This window comes from Anabrus simplex, chromosome 4, assembly GCF_040414725.1.
Source record: "Anabrus simplex isolate iqAnaSimp1 chromosome 4, ASM4041472v1, whole genome shotgun sequence".
NCBI classification, from domain to species: Eukaryota; Metazoa; Arthropoda; class Insecta; order Orthoptera; family Tettigoniidae; genus Anabrus; species Anabrus simplex.
The window spans coordinates 372,647,447-372,665,124 of record NC_090268.1 but is presented as its reverse complement, the minus strand read 5'-3'; the positions used below and the strand labels follow the sequence as shown (position 1 = coordinate 372,665,124).

General features: G+C 37.1%; 1 protein-coding gene across 2 annotated transcripts in view; it reads left to right on the top strand.

Annotated features, from left to right (window-relative positions):
- The window catches only part of HnRNP-K (Heterogeneous nuclear ribonucleoprotein K), a 281,790-nt gene that overhangs the window by 169,956 nt on the left and 94,156 nt on the right, over nucleotides 1–17,678 (top strand). For both annotated transcript variants that reach the window (XM_067145808.2, XM_067145809.2), the window contains exon 6: nucleotides 4,374–4,446. In XM_067145808.2, coding sequence (XP_067001909.1) covers nucleotides 4,374–4,446 — 73 coding nt within the window. The remainder of the gene's footprint in view (nucleotides 1–4,373; nucleotides 4,447–17,678) is intronic.

The following is a 17,678-nucleotide window of genomic DNA, read 5'->3' as shown; positions in this document are numbered from 1 at the left end:
TAGCTTAGTGGACTGTTCGCTGCTTCAAATAATTTTATTATTTCAACATAGCCCCATGCATCTTACATCTTGCCCCTTACATCTTTTCCTAGATACTAACAAAACAAGAAAACATTAATGCATGAATCCAACTTGGATGAATCAAAATTCGTTTAAAATAAGTAAATTCACCATAGTATGAAATAAAATATTGTACACAGTAGCCACTAAAGTTGTCAAGTTTGTTACTAGTTTGAAAGTTCCGAAACAACTCACTTGTCACGTAAGATTATTTTCCTTGGCTGCTTCATAAATAACTATAATAATGTAAATTACTGCAACTAAATGAACTTTAACTTTATAAGCCTATTACACTGGAAAAAATAAAGCCAAAACATCTGTAAAGGAAGTGATTTTACTTTATTAAAATCAATGACGTGTTGCAGTCATCTTTATATGATTGCCACTAAATAATGAGATGCCCAGAGCAATTTTCCTTGGGAAAAATGAGTTTACAGCAAATTATTCACCCTTATTTTGATCAGAATTTAACATTAAGAACTGTTCATATAGTTTCCTGTCACGCAAATATTGTGATTATTATTGCACTGCTTTTCTGCATTACTACACACTTTCGGAAACATCTTGCCACCTTTGGCGTGAATCTCAGCTTTGAAGGTTTGAATCAGACTGACGAGTGCCCCAAGTCCTTTTGAGCAATGAGCTCTCCTTCTTGAAGGACTTCCTGCAGCTCTTGCATAGTCTCTGGTCTATGACTACGCACTTTACTTTCCAAACTGAAATGTTCAAGTGGGTTGAGATAAGGACTGTGTGCAGGCCATTGCGTTAGCTGGATCCTTACTTTGAGGTACTGAATGATTCATCTTGCCACATGAGGGCATGCATTGTCCTACATTAGCTGGAAATCTTCCAGTGAATTGTGCAAAAGGAAGAACATGTTCTTCAGCTGCATAATACTATACCTTTGGGATGGTGCGTACTTGGCAATTTTTGCCTGTTATGGAGTGCATTCCATTTAGAAATCTTTGAGAACATTCCCTAAAATTCAGCACATACTAAAACATTTCATAAGAGAGCATAAGAGATGTTAAAAGTGTAAGTTTCTCAAATATCTTGGTCTTTTTTTTTTGGCTAGTCGGTGTATGTTCCAAGGTAGTCTTATTGTTTACATGATGGTGAAATCATTGCTGGATGGGAATAAAGAAACATTGCAGGGTGGGTTGTCAGTATTTTCTCATCAGGTGTATCCAGACGGACGTTCAAGAACCACAGTCATATTGTGATGCTATCATGGTGTTGCGCATGCCAGATAATTGTCTGACTGCAGTACTTCACTTTTCTTATGACTGAACAATGTTTAGTTTGATTTCTTATTTTTACTATTCCTGGTGTAATTTTTGTGTTCCAGTTATATCATGGTTAGGAGTTGCTCTGTTAATCAGTATGGAAATTTTAATTGTTTATTGGCTAAACTGCAAAGAAATTAATGCACAGTATATTCCCTCCTCTTTGGTAGTATAGGCAGTCTTCAGAGATGCATTCATAATTCAGCAAGGGAGAAATAGTCGATATTGTTTCATTTATTTAGTTAGATCATCTTATCAGTTCTCTGCTTTGGTGCCTCTTTACCAAAACTACTCTTCTTTTCATATTGTTGATGAGTATTTAATCTAGGAGGTTTTTCTAAATGCACAGGTTTCAGTTCTGAGTGTTCGACCATGGCATATAATCTGAATTGAATATCTATAATCTGTCCAATCAAAAACCTTGAATATACATAGTAAACTTTTAGTATATAGTTAAGCAATCATCATTACAAATGCTTTTTTTTTTAATTTTTTAAAACTTAAGGTGTGTGGTCAGATTTGTAGGAAGGACATAACTGTTTATCTTCAGATCTAGGAAAGACTCTATTTCACTTCACATTTTTAGTGAATAGCCTGCCCCTGTAATTTGAATGAGGAATGAGGATTTTTGAGTCTAGAAAGTTGCACAGAAAGTACATCATAGGATTGTTAGCGACCTGGAAAGTTAAAAATTTAGTGAAGATATAAAACTGGGAAATAGCAGAACGTGAGTCATAGTATTATTGTAATGTAGTTCCTGAATTTAGGAAATTTTACACTTTTTACTCCAATGTGTTGGCAACAGTGTGGTAAATTTGGTAATAATTTTCACCATTCTAGAATTGAATGATTTTTGGACACATCAAAATGTAATTGGTTGTATATTAATCTAATGGTGTTTAGCTGAGTTTATGTGCATGAACTAGAATGTTGTGTTTAAAGAAATATTTTCATTTCCTCCTGATTGCTGATGAAGCAATGAGTTAGCCTAGTATAAAGGCTCCTTCTCATTAGGTCAATCTCCTTGTTTTCTATGTATGGCAACACTTAATTATTGCACTCTTCAACTCCTTGTTACTCCTCCTCTAAGCCTACTTCCCCCAATGCCCAGAAGGCTAAACACTTCTTTTATCCAATACTATTTTTATTTTTCCTAGTCTTTTTTTTTTTTTTGAGTTCCCATTTTCCCTTTCTTTTGCTTACCCTAGCAAAAAATTTAATTTTCATTTAATGAACTTAGGTTGAGAAATGCTGTTAATGATTTTCTATTCACCAAATCAGGCAAGTAATAGAAAGCTATTTCTTACAGATTATCACTTTAGCAGTTGCGTTGCTATGTTATCCATTTAATCGCTTGTGAGAAAGGAAAAAAGTTTAATATTGTATGAACTGAAGAACTGGCAGTAAGACAAATTTAACTCCTCACCACTCTATTGGAAATAGGTAGTTTGCTGTGATAAGGCATCTAGGAGTAATTACTAGAATTAGGCTACTATGACGAGTATTGTAGATGTGGAGACAATTTTGAGTTCTCAGTTTTTTTATTTTTAAGTCCATGATTACTGTTATTTTTGTATATTTTGTATATAGCTAACCCTGGTGGGTAAATTGGAGTATGAATTCTGTAGTTTAGATTTGGACCAAAAACCAATTACCTGATAATTGAAAGGATACTGTTCTTGAAAACTCAGCCTAAGTCAGAAACAGTTGCAGTGGTTTAGAAATAAAGATGGTATTCTTACCACAGTTATCAAAGTTAATGTCTCACGAGTATAAATATACCTGTAAGATGTGAAAGCAGAAGGTTTTCTAATGATTTGAAATATATTAGACGGAGCTTGATAGCTGCAGTCGCTTAAGTGTGCCCAGTATCCAGTAATACCAGTGTAGTTGGTCCATTATTGGACATTATACATTTTCCAGCTAACTCATTCCTCGTTGCCCGCATTCTGCCCCAGTGTGCTAAATTGGGCTCATCAGTTGGTAAATAGCACACCCACCAAGACGCATGGCTAGTGCATACTGTGGAGGCCACTGCATAGGCTACTTGGAGCCACTGGGCAGTACCAATGAACTATGAGAGACTTTGACTTGTTTCCAAAAATTGATGCCTGCCTGGCTATCAGATGACATAGATGATTCCCGTACGGAACCTCAAATATTTGTCCTGAATGAATGTCGGTATCCAGTATTCGGAAGATAGTGGGTTCGAGCCCCACTGTCGGCAGCCCTGAAGATGGCTTTCCGTGGTTTCCTATTTTCACACCAGGCTGTACCTTAATTAAGGCCACGGCCTTCCCACTTTTAGCCCTTTCCTGTCCCATTGTCTCCATAAGACCTATCTGTCGGTGCGACGTAAAGCCCTTGCAATAAAGAATTATTAGTTAATTTTTCCCAGGTTAGGGATTAAAATTCAAAATTGAAATACCTTCTCTAATTAGAAGAAGCTTTCTAAATGATGATTTCTTATCAGTTAAAAATGCTACAGCATGAATATTATATTCCCTACTTGTTTAGCATTCAGCAGTTGAATGAAAGTAATTTATGTTGTATTGGTTGAAAAATATTCTTGTACGGTGTAGAGAGTTGGTTCATTTAAAAAAAAATGGTTAGTGGGGGTCCATATTTCATGCAGTAAATTTATCCATGCTGTGATATCTAGGTATATTTGATTACTTTTCCTGAAATGTGTTATGTATGCTCTTAATTTATGAAGGTATTTATGTGTTATTTTCAAGAATCCAAATTTCAATAGTCGTGGTTCGCATGCAATTTTTAAGAGGATTTATAAGGCTAGTGATCGGTCACTTTTTTTTTTCTTTTCAGAAGCTTTTCTTAATTTTGATTTTATTTCATTGTGTAAATGTTATAACTCTTGGTTTAGAATTAATTTAGCTTTCAGTTCTAGCTTAATTAGTACAATTTTGGAGTTTGTAGATTGTAAATCCACTGAAATGCTTAATCAGGGTAGTGAACTAATTTTTTATTTTGTTCTGATGCTAATAGTGATGTTCATAAATTTTACAGCATTCTCACTGTATGCTCAGATTTGGACACAGTTCTTCTTGTTGTGAATGAAGTCATTCCAAATGTGGATGATGTAAGTATGCCAAATTGGCCCAAGTTATTCCATATATTATATTTGCTGATTTTTGTATAATATAATTTGTATAATATAATTTGCTCAATAGTCATTACCATTTCCATTGATTTGTTGTACTTGTGTTTGGCTTAATTTTTAGATTCTTTTTTTTTTTAATTCATCTCATGTGATCTTTGATGTCTACTTTTTGATATTCATGTATGGTGTGCTTTGAGAATTGTACAAAATCTCTGACGTAAGGTTACAAAGAGGCATTACGGACCACTGGCTAATGCCGAGTGATGACTTGTTGAAAGGATGCATTTAGTAGTAACAATAAAAGCATTTTTTTCATAACAAGCATGATTATGGAGTTTTTATCATGCTAGTTAAATATGATTGCAGGTGAATTTCTGATTCTGTTGCACCAAGCTGAGTAGCTCTGATGGTTATGGTGCTGGCGATCTTTGCCCTAGTTGGCAGATTCAATTATGGCTCAGTTCGGTGTTTTGAACGTGCTGAAATAAGACAGCCCCATGTTAATAGATCTACCGGCATATATAAGAACGCCTGTGGGACAAAATTCCCGCACCTTGGCCTCTCTGAAAACTGTTCAAGTAGTTGGTGGGATCTAAAACCAATATTATTGTGTTGTAAGTTGAGTATATGAAGACACTCAAGTCCGTTAGGTTTGGTTGAGATCAGAAGAATTTGTTCTGTCAGTATTTCACAAATTGGTGAATGTAAATTGCATGTGGAGAATTGCTGACCCAATGGTTTACTAAATTCAAGGCTGGAAAGTCCAGCTTACAAACATACGGATCTCTGTGGAAGGTTTTGATTAGTGGAACTTACACAGGTACAGCAGTTAGCAGGGACTGCGGAAAATTACTTTGTGACGTGCCGGGTCACCTTAACCCCTTATAGGTTGGTGGCTAAATATTTAGCCACCCCACATAAAGGTCCATATTGTTAAAAAATTGGAATAAATTTGGTCTTTATTGCCATAAAACACATGCCTGAACGGATAGTGGCTAAATAGTAAGCCACACACAACATTTTGAAAGCTATGCAAATAACTGGAATTGAAATACGATCGAGGTGGCTAAGGATATTGCCACCATCCATTGAGGCTCCATGGAAAATCATGGTTATGCTATATTGGAGTGAATTCAATGTTGTTTTTCTAACAAACAAAATTTGAATTGCTAGTTGTGGCTATATCAATGTCTTCAGTTTATATTCAGACAGTTTATTCTGTCAAAAGTTTAGCAGATCTCTTCGCAAGTACATGGTTTTATTAAGTTGTTTTGTTGACTTTGCGCCAAACAATACCACGCTTGCCAACTATTTATTTTACACTATAAAGAAAACGCGTGTAGTTATAGAATAATGTGTGTTAAAAATGCATGTAGAAATAAACATGTATGTAACCAATATGCAACTTTAGTATTGGAAATTATCCACTCAGATAATATTATCACCTTTATCAGAGTTGGAAAGTGACAAAACATAACCTCGCTTTTAACCGTAGGCCTAGTCCTATGTTTATGCTATAAATGATAATTATAACAGCGTTCAGCTGCTATGAAACATCTGTCTATCCACATTTTCTTATCTGTGTTTCAAGATACATCATGGAGAAATGCGTGGACGTAAATAAACATGTCAGCACACGAGCTATTAGACTTACTAGATGCTGTTTCAGCAGATCAAGCATACAACCCCGAGGAACATGGGGATAGTGACGCTGAAGATTCTGTTGCGTACAGAACTTGGATGATGGATACATCTACTCATTCTAAAAGCAGCAATGATTTTATATTGTACGATAATTTGTCAGAGATTGAATCAGCTGATCCCATGTATACTGGTGACAGTGACGTACAATTATCCTGAAAATTTTCCTAGTCTCTCATCAAGGTTCATCCAAATTTGTAAAGACTATTTGTATTTGTCCTACGGTATTGTTTAAAAGTTCCTGCAAACGAAAGAAAATTGTATCTTCATATAATGATGGTGGCTAAATATTTAGCCACACTATTTTTATTCATATATAATAAATTTAGGAGCAAATTGACTTAAAAACTGTTCTAACCTACTCGTTTGCAACTCGGGATTAAGAGAAACATAAAAATATACCCATTACCAAAGAAAAAATCCTGCCCTCTAAAGGGTTAATTTTAATTTTGACATAAATTTTAATATAAATAAATACTTGCTCATTTCCTTCTCCATAACAATATCTGTAGGGTGCCAGCCTTTAAACTTACGCCTTGAATGCTAAAAGTTGTGAGACTCCAAATACTCCCAGAGGTGGGGTGACACAACACTAACCATTAAGTACACACTAAACTAGGAAACTAAGGATTATTAATAAGAATTTACGAAAATACCAATTAAAATAAAGATTTATTAGGATAATAAACATGACCACATATTTACAAAAACTGAACTTATGGAAACAAAAGTAAAATTGAATGAAATAGAATTTAGTAAGATGAACTGTTATGCTGGAGATTTGCACTAATTTATCCCATTAGTTCACCATTTGTAGATTGTGGTATCTGTACATGTTCGATGTATGAGCTGTTGTTTCCAGGTCCTCTGGTACTGTCTTTGTCATCTCTCTTGGTAAAAACCAGTCCTATTTCCGATTCATGCGTTGCCTACTGATTGGACGACGATTTTCCTGACCATAATACTTTCTGTAATACTCATTGTCATGAGCCCTAGTTTCAGTATCAAAACCACCTTGGGTTGTATTCATGGAGAGAATACACTTATATTCTTCCATATTACAGAAATGTTGCATCTTTCTTTCTCAACCTGATGGTTGGTGGGTAGCATGACTGTCCTTGTCCAACGACCTATCCTGAGCCAGCTGCTTGATTAGTTGATATGGACGTCGCCCTTTAATGCCATCAAGCAGTGTAGTGCATCATGATGAATGCCGGAGTAAATGACCTACCCAACTACATCTTTTCATGATCATTTTCTCTAGACTCATAGTTTCTTCAAGCTCTGTTGAGAACTTCACATTTGTTAGCCTGTGAGTCCAGGGTATTCGTAACATTCGATGACAGCATCACATTTCGAATGCATCTATTCTTTACTTGTCAGCCTTTAGAGTCCAAGTTTCAGAGCCATCGGTTGCAATGCTCCAAATGAAGCTCTTAATGGAATACTTTCTTACTGGTAGGGATACTGCCTTGGGGAGGCCAACAGACTTTTTTAATTGAAAGCTTCTTCAGCCTGGGCTATAATTTGCATGCAAATTTTTATTTTTTATTTTTCTATTCCACCTATTCAATAAAATTGATTTTGTGTTGTTAGACATTTATATTGCTACAACACTACATTGAAAGGGACATGTTTAGTTCAATTTCCGAGCATCCTCAGCCTTTGTAACTTGTCTCAAGGTTAATACCTGTCATAGTTAATTTGTACTTAATTATGATTCTACAAACAAAGTGGTAAAATACGTGAACATAGGCATTTGTGAACCCAATAGACAGTTTAACAATTTAAAATGAGTGCTAAAATTGGGATATACATTAATTCTAATATCATTGACGTCCAAAACACAGTAATATCTTCACAGTGATGAGATTTGGCTAAAATTCTCAAGTTCTTTGTTTTTAAAAACAACTGTTAGTTGACATAGGGTGGCGTGCACCATCTTGGAGTAAATTACTACGGAAGTAGCGTTTACTAAAGAAGTCCATACTCCAGAAGTAAATTACTACGGGAGTTATTTACTCCGGAAGTAACGTCGGAGAGTTGAAGTACAATTTACTCTTTTAGTTACTACTACAGAAGTAGCGTTCGTTACTCGCGGAGTAGTGCTGTGTTCGTGCATCTTCTTTAAAGAAATCCAAATAGATAAGGTTATGTGCGATAGGAAACGGGGGAAAAACGTAAGCGAAAAAGATCAATGCTTGTTAATAGAGATAATGACGATCTATGCAAAGGATACAAGGTGTAAGAAACACGACATAAAGATGCTGGATAAGAAAGGAAATTCATGTAAAGTCGTGGCGAAAGAATTCAATGCTTCGAGTGACGGAAAACGCAGTGAAAAGCAAGTTAAGATTCTGTAGAAGGACTTAAAAGCAAAGCAGAAAGTCATGGACACGCGGGAAAAATTAAAACTGATGGCGCTTTCTTCATACAGATGGCCTACATCCACAGCGAAATTTTCCCATTTTCACACCAGGCAAATGCTGGGTCTGTAGGCCCTACCTTAAGGCCACGGTCGCTTCCCAATCCCTAGGCCTTTCCTGCCCTATCGTTGCCATAAGACCTATCTGTGCCAGTGCGACGTTAAGCAAATTGAAAAAAAAAAAAAACACCTCTTCCGATTTCTGAAAAGTTCACCGTTGTCACCGAGAGGGCAATAAATGGGAATATGCGCGCAGTCACAGTCAATTGCACCCACGACGTGTGGAAACCTGCCAACGTGAAAAGTATCCTTTTATTTTCCGAACGATCATCATCATTTGCAGGCGTACCTCCCTCTTAGCCTCAACTAGTGCTTTAACCACGCGATGAAAGATACGGCTAGCAGTTGTGCGGTAAACGTTAATTAGATCACCGGCAACTGTACCGTACCGGTACTGAAATGTTCCGGTACGAAACACTCGTAGGGCACACAGCAACTGTAATTTTACAGATACAACAAAATTAAGACAAGAATTCAGCTGTAAGTGATCTCCAAGTAGATTTAGAAGGAAAGTAAAGGATTCCTTCCTAAGACCAAAAATGTTCCTGAAACTCGCCATGTTCACATTACACGGCTCTCGCCTTTCACGCACTGTAGGCCTACGCACTATTACATTTCCCATCGTTTACTGCGTCGAGATCGTCAATATAATCTAAGTAATCCATAAACACGTTTGAAACGTCTTTCCTCTCATACACGGCACGATATTATCATTAGTCAACAAGTCTAAACTTAGCTTACTCCATACACGACGTGAGAGTAAATTCTAACCTATATTCGTACGTTATTTACTTCTTTAGTAATATACTACAAGATGGTGCTCTTTCAACATTTTACTCTTGTAGTAATTTACTCCAGGAGTATCTGAGAGGACTAAAATACTTCGGAAGTAATTTACTCACGTATGGAAGTCGCCGAATGCTGACTTCAAGAGTACTTTACTACGGAAGTAGAACTTACTCTTGGTTGGTGCACGCCACCCTTATTGTATTAAAATTTGAGTTGTAAATTCTGTTAAAACTCAATAGTGTCTAACGCTTCAAGTCTTAATATGTGTGTCAAGGAAGTTGGAAATATTCTGCATCATGTATTGGTTTGGGGCATTCTTCTGTAATTTATTAGTTGTAAACGGTAAAATGCAACTTGTTGGTAGTTTTCTCGAACTGGTCTTGATTTGACGCAGATTTTACATTGGAATCAGTTCGTTTTTATGAGAGCTTGGTCAATAGGTCAAAAGGGACGGAAACTGAGCGAAACATGTCCTATTTAATGTAGTGTTGTAATATGAATTTCTAACACAAAATCAATTGTATTGAATAGGTGGAATAGAAAAATACAGAATAAAAAATTTGTATGCAAGTTATAGCAAATTTCAATACGGGTCTAAACACGAGAATAGTTACGTGTAATTAGCCTGGGCTATTCGTGAACGAACATCCTTTTCACACCTCCCATCAGATGCAATGATGCTTACCAAATAACTGAACTGATTTACTTCGGCCAATTTTTCTCCTTCCAATCAAACATTCACACTGTTTACCATCCGGAGTACATTTCATTATATTGGTTTTTGTTTTATGTTACATTTTAGTATTAGATCATTTAATTTCTTTAGTGAGGTCTCTATCTCTTTCTCATTTTCAGCTACGAGGGCAATATTATCCGCAAAACGTATTGTTTGGTATAGTTGACCATTTATTTTTATTCCATGGGTGGAGGTGGCTGAAAATGCTTTCATTTCTTCTTCTAAATACACATTGAATAATGGAGGTGATAGACTACATCCTTGCCCTGGTCCTTTGCTTATTTTTGCGTTGTTTTACTCCTTTCCTATAAGCGCTGTCTGGTTCTCGTACAGCTGATGCATGATTTTCCCACCTCTGTAGTACACTTTCGGACTTCTTAAGGGCTTTAAATATAATATTCCAGTTAATATTATCAAACGCTTTCTCCATATCAATTAAAGGAATTAGGATGTTCTTATTGGTTCTTAGGGTTTGTTTAATAATTCATACCTGCCAACCCTTCCGATTTAGGGCCGGTTCTACCATCTGCTGGTAAAGTTGCTGGCAACTGCCCGGGAGGTAAACTAACTGGGGGTGTAAAGCAGCTGGTACTTCGCGTTGCGTCCAACCACCTCCGCGCAAGTGCTGGGTAGCTACCAGGAGCTGGACACCGATATACGGAGTTGGCTAGACTGATTTTCAGCGACTTCTCGCTTTCGAGTGTGGTGCTATCAACGAGCTAGAAAGAGGACTATAGAGTGGCTAACATGGCTGCTACAGTGCTCTGGGTGGTGCCAAGGCGAAATAGCGACTCCATAGTTTAAGCGCCATTCATATAATTTCTCCGCATACGGTGCGATACTTCTAATAGATTAGATCTAAGAAAATATGCTCTCTACGTGTGTGGCATGCAATTGCATAAATTGTAGAGTAAACACGAAGAATAAATATATTTTAGATAAGATTCTTTTTTTACTAAAGTACACAGTTTTGGGCGATTAGTAGAATTACGTTGCCTGTGTAGCACAATCCAGCATGTGTACATTAGGCCTACTTTTATTTTCTTGTATTTGGTATTTGAAGGTGCTCAGATAGGTTACCTTTGTGTCAGTAGATTTACCGGCCCGTAAGGGAACTCCACCGGGGCAAATCTCCGGCACTTCAGCTTCTCCGAAAACCGTTCTAAGTAGTCGGTAGGACGAAAAACCAATACCACTATTTATTATTACATTGTATCCTACAGAGCACATTTCCCCAGCATTTTGAAAATAAATATAAAGTGAACAACGATGTTACAAGACGCCTGCTGTCCAACGCCACACCTACAATATTTAGAATTTCCTAGTCACCTCATCCCCTTTGCCAACGATACGGAGTAATATGAGGACTTTCAGTCCTACATCACCACTACTACTGAGCGAGTTGGCTACGTGGTTCGCGGTATATAGCTCTTAGCTTGCATTCGGGATATATTGAGTTCTAATCCCACTGCCGATAGCACTGATAGCTGGTTTTCCGTGGTTCCCATTTTCACATCAGGCAAATACGGGGGCTGCTGTGCCTTAATGCCACTGACACTTCCTTCGCAGTCCTAGCCTTTTCCTATCCCATCGTAGCTATAAGGCGTGTCTGAGAGGGTGCTACATAAGGCAAATAAAAAATCGGCGTTACCATAATCTTCTTCCAAAGATAATCGAAGTGAATTATTCAGGAAAGTTAACTTATGTGATTTAAGATCATTATCACAAGAAGAACTGTTCTCTTTTTTAGCAATTATTTCAAATTGTTTATCCTACAAATTCTTCTTCTTATTATTATTAATTATTATTATTATTAAGGGATACTTTATTACACCATTGTTCACTTCAAACCTTGTACCCCACGGCTCTAGAATACTTATTTTTCGTAAATTATTATTAGTTTTACGCCCTACTAACTACTTTTTCGGATAAGCCGAGGTGCCGGAATGTTGTCCCGCAGGAGTTCTGAGGGATTTGAGCACCTAAATACTATCGTACTGAGCCAGGATCTAACCTGCCAAGTTGTTTAATGTCCGGCTTCTTGGCTGAATGATCAGCATGCTGGCCTTTGGTTCAGAGGGCACCAGATTCGACCGGGTTGAGCATTTTAACCGGGTAGTCGACAGTTAATTCCTCTGGATCCGGGACTGGATAACCTTCTTCATCTACACACAACAGAACATTCTACAAACCACTACAGAAGCACGCAATAGTAAATACATCACTCCACCTAGGGTTGGCGTCGTCAGGAAGGGCATCCGGTCGTAAAATTAGGCTAAATCAATACAAAATGCCAATTCCAGGTAAATGGAAAGATATCAGGATTTATTATTATTATTATTATTATTATTATTATTATTATTATTATTAAAGTTATATGAATTATTTCTCGATGTTGTTATATTGCTTTGCTCAAGGTTTTCTGTTCTATATTTTCATTCCCTGTAAGTGGGTCTAAATTTTTGGCAATGTCTTGTGATTTGTTTTGTAATTCGGACTAGTGGAAATGCGCTAATTTTCTTTCTTTATACAATATGTAAGTACGTAGCCTGTATCTTGTATTTTTTAATGTCCTTTTAAACAGACATTGCGCATCTTTGAGTGCTTCCCTAATAAAGAAAACTCTGAAACGGTATTTATTCCCGCAGCCTCTGTATTTGCTTCATCACAAGCCCACTCGATTTGGTCGCTTACAATATGGCGGACGTGGCTTTCAAGTAGATTCAAATATGGCGGTCCAATAGCCACTCTATAGTCCTCTTTCTAGCTCGTTGGGTGCTATCTATCGTCAGATGTATGAAGCTCATTTCGATTGTCTTATTTTCCTGTGCTTGCATCTGTTGATTATTTTCAAAAAGCCTAATAAGGGGAGTCTTAAGAATTATGGACAACGATTTATGTCAAGCTTTCGTGATTTTAATCTATGAGCTTCAAAATCAATACCTAATTGGGATTAAAATCTCGAGATTACATTTTCTTATGCCAGTTATAACCTGGCATGTAAGGCAGCGTTTTTGGAAAGTCTTCTCGTAGTAGATTGGTCAAGTCGCTCGCTCCGAAATAGAAGGTACGCAGGTTTTCATCGTCTTTCTAATTTACATTTTAAAAAATATTTTCGTTCGCTGCCGTTGTTCTTAACTCTTTTTCACGCGCTTCCATATACGTATATACACCCTACAACTTCCTTACGGACTTACTGACTTTGAGCTTCTATCTGCAGACTTCTGTGAATTGATTATCTCCACAATGCTCTATTTGCAACTAGCTCTGGGACTTCGTTTAGTTCCACATTCTTCCATTTATTTATAATGCATTTCATTCTAATGTTTATGAAGATAAAGTTGGAAGGTATCGTACTGTTAAAGAACTAATCGGGGTAAATATCCATCATAGGAAGAGGAATTTGGGAATGGAATAGTTTCCTATTTCTTCGAAATCATTTACAAGAAGACTGTGTAAACAACTGATGAGGAATCTGCTACCTGGGCGACAGTCCTACACGGTATGCTATATTAATCGTAACATCACTTTCTATAAGTAGCATAAGTAGACATAATATTGTGATTAAACATTTCAATGAAATATGTTATTAACAAAAGAACGTATGAAAAGAGGCATACAGATTTACAACGCTATAATGAAAAAAAAAAAAAAAAAAAAAAAAAGATTCGTCATAATGAAGACTGGAACTTGCAAACCTCGTATGAACTGCGCGCGTCAGCCATTACGCTACGAGAAAGCTTGGGGTAACCGGGATACATAGAAATAAGTTATACCTGGTCTTTGAAAACTGAAAGACTAGAATATTAAATCTCATTTGAAATTATTTCCAAATAGGTTTCGATTTTGTATCCTTTTACGAGTTTCTTTGGGAAAGCTTGACGTATAAAATGTGTTCCCTACGCTATCAATGCGAGAGGCTGGTGTGACCGTTGCAACTGTAAGGAAGCATTAATGTTCAAAATCCTGCAATGCAATATCGATCACTGTTATAGTATGATGCTTTTTTCAGTATACTAAGCTAATTTGAGTTGTATATCACCAGAAATACGGCTAATAAAGTTCAGCTCTCAAAACTTGCCCGGCAGGAAAAAGTCTTATCGGGTCCTCGAAGTGGCCGATAAATTACGCGCCGGGTAACGATTTATGGTGCCGATAGCGCTACCTGGGAGTGATCGAACGGAAATATCCTTTTGCGCGGAGGGCAAGTTACGCGCTACTTTACCAGTAGGTGGTAGAACCGGCCCTTATCCGGAGACTTTCCGGTTTTTAACTCGTCTTCCGATTTATTTTTACTTCCGATTTTTGACTAATATAACGTCTAGTACGACCAATACTCTTCCCCTAGGATAGAGGATAAATTCTTACGTGCTTGTGTAATTTACGAATCTTCATTTTCAAGCGTATTTATTTGATACTGTATTTTGTGAGTGTTTCGTCCGCCATCTCCTTGAATCTTGTTTCCCGCTCACCACAGCAGCGTGTGCGCTTGATACAGCTGGGGATTCGGAGCGGCGATCGTCCTTCAAGCAAGAGGCTCGCGCGCGGTAACGACTCCGTTAACCGAGACGAAAGAATGTTATTTTGTTGTTCGCGTGCTGTTAACATCGTTTCTGTGCGTTGTTTCGTCGAATTTGTAGGTCACGTGTTTTTTCTTGCATTTCTATGCTTCCCCCCTCTGTCAAAGTTGTATGTTAATAATGTATGGGACATATTGAATTGTTTTGTATGTGGTAGTTTCGCGTATTTAAGTGCATAATTTTAATGAGTTGAATGTTGTGTCGGTGACAGTTTCTGGCATTTTCTTTTTTTCGTTATGGCCAAAAAATGACAAACGTTATCTCCAAGCGTTCAGCGATACCTATACATTTCCGTTCATTTTACCGTATGATAAAGTAAACTACCGCATTTTCTCGCGTAATTAACGCCTTTGCATAATTTACGCATCCCAATATTTTTGGGTCCAAAGTGGAGAAAAAGAAATGTTCACGTATTTTCCGCACCCACAACTTCGAACATCCATCACTCAGCTCCGGATGCGTTTGGAAATAAAGATGTCAACTATTCAAGTAGCAGGCTTCCTATTGCGAAAGCGGGCATTCCAAACACAGGGCAACGTGCTGTTAATAGCCGTCAGGAAATGCCACTGCACTAGTTTTACGAGTGTTTCGGATACGGGACACTCTGTGATCTCAAAATTGTTTGTCAGCCCACAGCATTGGAGTAATACTGCATCAGACAAACTCGCGGTGATCAATTACGCCGCAACATATAGAGCAGCGGGCAGCAAGTATTGTGTTCAAATGAAACGTGCGCTACCGCGGTAACAAAAGTGCACTTCAAGCGGCCAACAAGTCTCGCAAAGCATTTCGCGGACCAAAAAGCGGCAAATTTCCCCAAGTAGAGGTTTATGTGCTTAAATATATTATTTTGTTACGCAATGTTGGATAGGCCGTTTCTCACGAAATGCTGTACTTTAAAGAATGATAGTCGCGCCACATGGAATCAGTGTCTCGGATTTCAAAGTTAGCCGAGGCTTGATTAATTTTACGAAGAGAAATGACTAATGATTTCAACCATTTTCATCGCTTTGTGATTGAGAAGCGTAAAGTGAATGGATGTTTGATCTCCCTTATAGGAACCGGAGGTCAGACGCCAATCAGTTTCCATATGCCACAAAGTCGAACAGTCAATAAGAAAGGAACATGCAGTGTTATCGGACGCGCTACCGGAAGCAAAAAAACAGCAACGATGTACCGGTACTGCAGTAGTTTCTTTAACAGCTGATGGCAGAAAGCTTGCACCTTACATTATTCTAAAACGAAAAACAATGCCTAAAGCAAAATTATCCGCGATTGATCCACGTTCGTATTCAAGAAAAAGGGTGGATGGACACGTCACTCGTAGAAGATTGGATACGAACGGTTGGGGGTAATGTAGCAGAGTCCCTCCTTCGATGCCTAGTCCTTCTCGTGTTGGACGTTTTCTTTTTTTGCCGTTACGGTATGTCATTCAGGTAGTATTGTCAGCTCGTAATAAGAATATTTTCTAGTGTCGGTACTCTAAACCCACGTGTCTAACTTAGCTGATGTGCCCTATTTGACTTTTCAGAAAAAATCTCGCGCAGGAATTTTACGCCAAATGACTATAATCGCAAATGAGTTGAACCAATTGTGTTTATATTATATTTGTGTAACTTATCTTTTAAATGAAAATGCATTGTAAATAATTTGTAAATATCTGAATTCCTTGAATAATTTACCCATCCGAAGTTTTCGCCTGTATTTTTCGTCAAAGTGCGTTAATTACGCGAGAAAATACGGTATTATGCATTTTGTTGTATTGTGTCAGTGTGACAAATTCGTATGTGTCATAAATGAGTGATTAGGTACATTTTCTTATAACCATTTTTATGTTTTTTAGTTGTAAGATTTTAAATTCAATGGTCAATTCGCATTGTAACTGTAGATATGTCTTTTATCTTGACCTTCATTCACGTAGACTGTGGTGGAATATGTGATGAAATCCAAGAATTAAAAAAATCTTCCTATTTTTGGTTTCTAAAAGTTGGCAGGTATGATAATTGTTCTAAGGCTCAGAATTGCTTCTTGTTCCTCTGTTTCTTTTAAATCCGAATTGATTTTCTTCTATTCTCTCCTTGCGATGATAAACAATTCTTGTAATAATTTTGGAGGCATGTGTTATCAGGTTTAATGGTCTATAATCTTGACTTCTCTTTGCATGATTACTTTCTCGGATAGGTATAAATACAGTTTCCTCAATATCCTTCGGTATTTCCCTGCTAGTGTAAATATCATTTACTAGTTGATATGAAGAAGTTTTGCCTTATCCCCTAGAGCTTGTAGTATTTCACCTGCAATTGAGTCTACTCCAGGAGCTTTCCTGTATTTTGGCTCATTCAAAGCTTTATCAATTTCCTCTAAGTATAGGTGGTCCCACATCAATTTTGTTCTATCTCACTTTTATTTTCTATTACATCATCTATTTGTCCATCATACAGGCCTTCTACATATTCTTTCCATATTATAGTTATCTTATCCTGCTCTATTATCACATCTCTGTTGCTTCCTTTTATTGCACTCAAGGGCTTTATCTTTCTTTAGAACTGCCTCCAGACTCCTGAAAAAGCTTTTTTGGTATTTGTTATATTTTCATTTATCTGTTTACATTGTGCTTTGATCCACTCTTCCTTTGCTTTTTTAGTTTCTCAGTGGATTTTATTTCTTATTTTCTTGAATTCTTCACGATTTCCTTTCCTTTTGGCCATCTGGCATGCGTTTATTAGTTTCAAACCCATGGCTTATAGATTTTCCTCTCTTTTCCAAAACAATCTTCTGCTGCATCAATTATTTGTTTCTTGATTTCTTATTTTTCTTGAGCACTACTTTCAGTCAGTACTTCAGTATTAATTTTGTTATTAGTTTCTTCTTTGAATATTTTGATAGCCTCACTCTTTCCTTAATTTACTCAAATTCTATT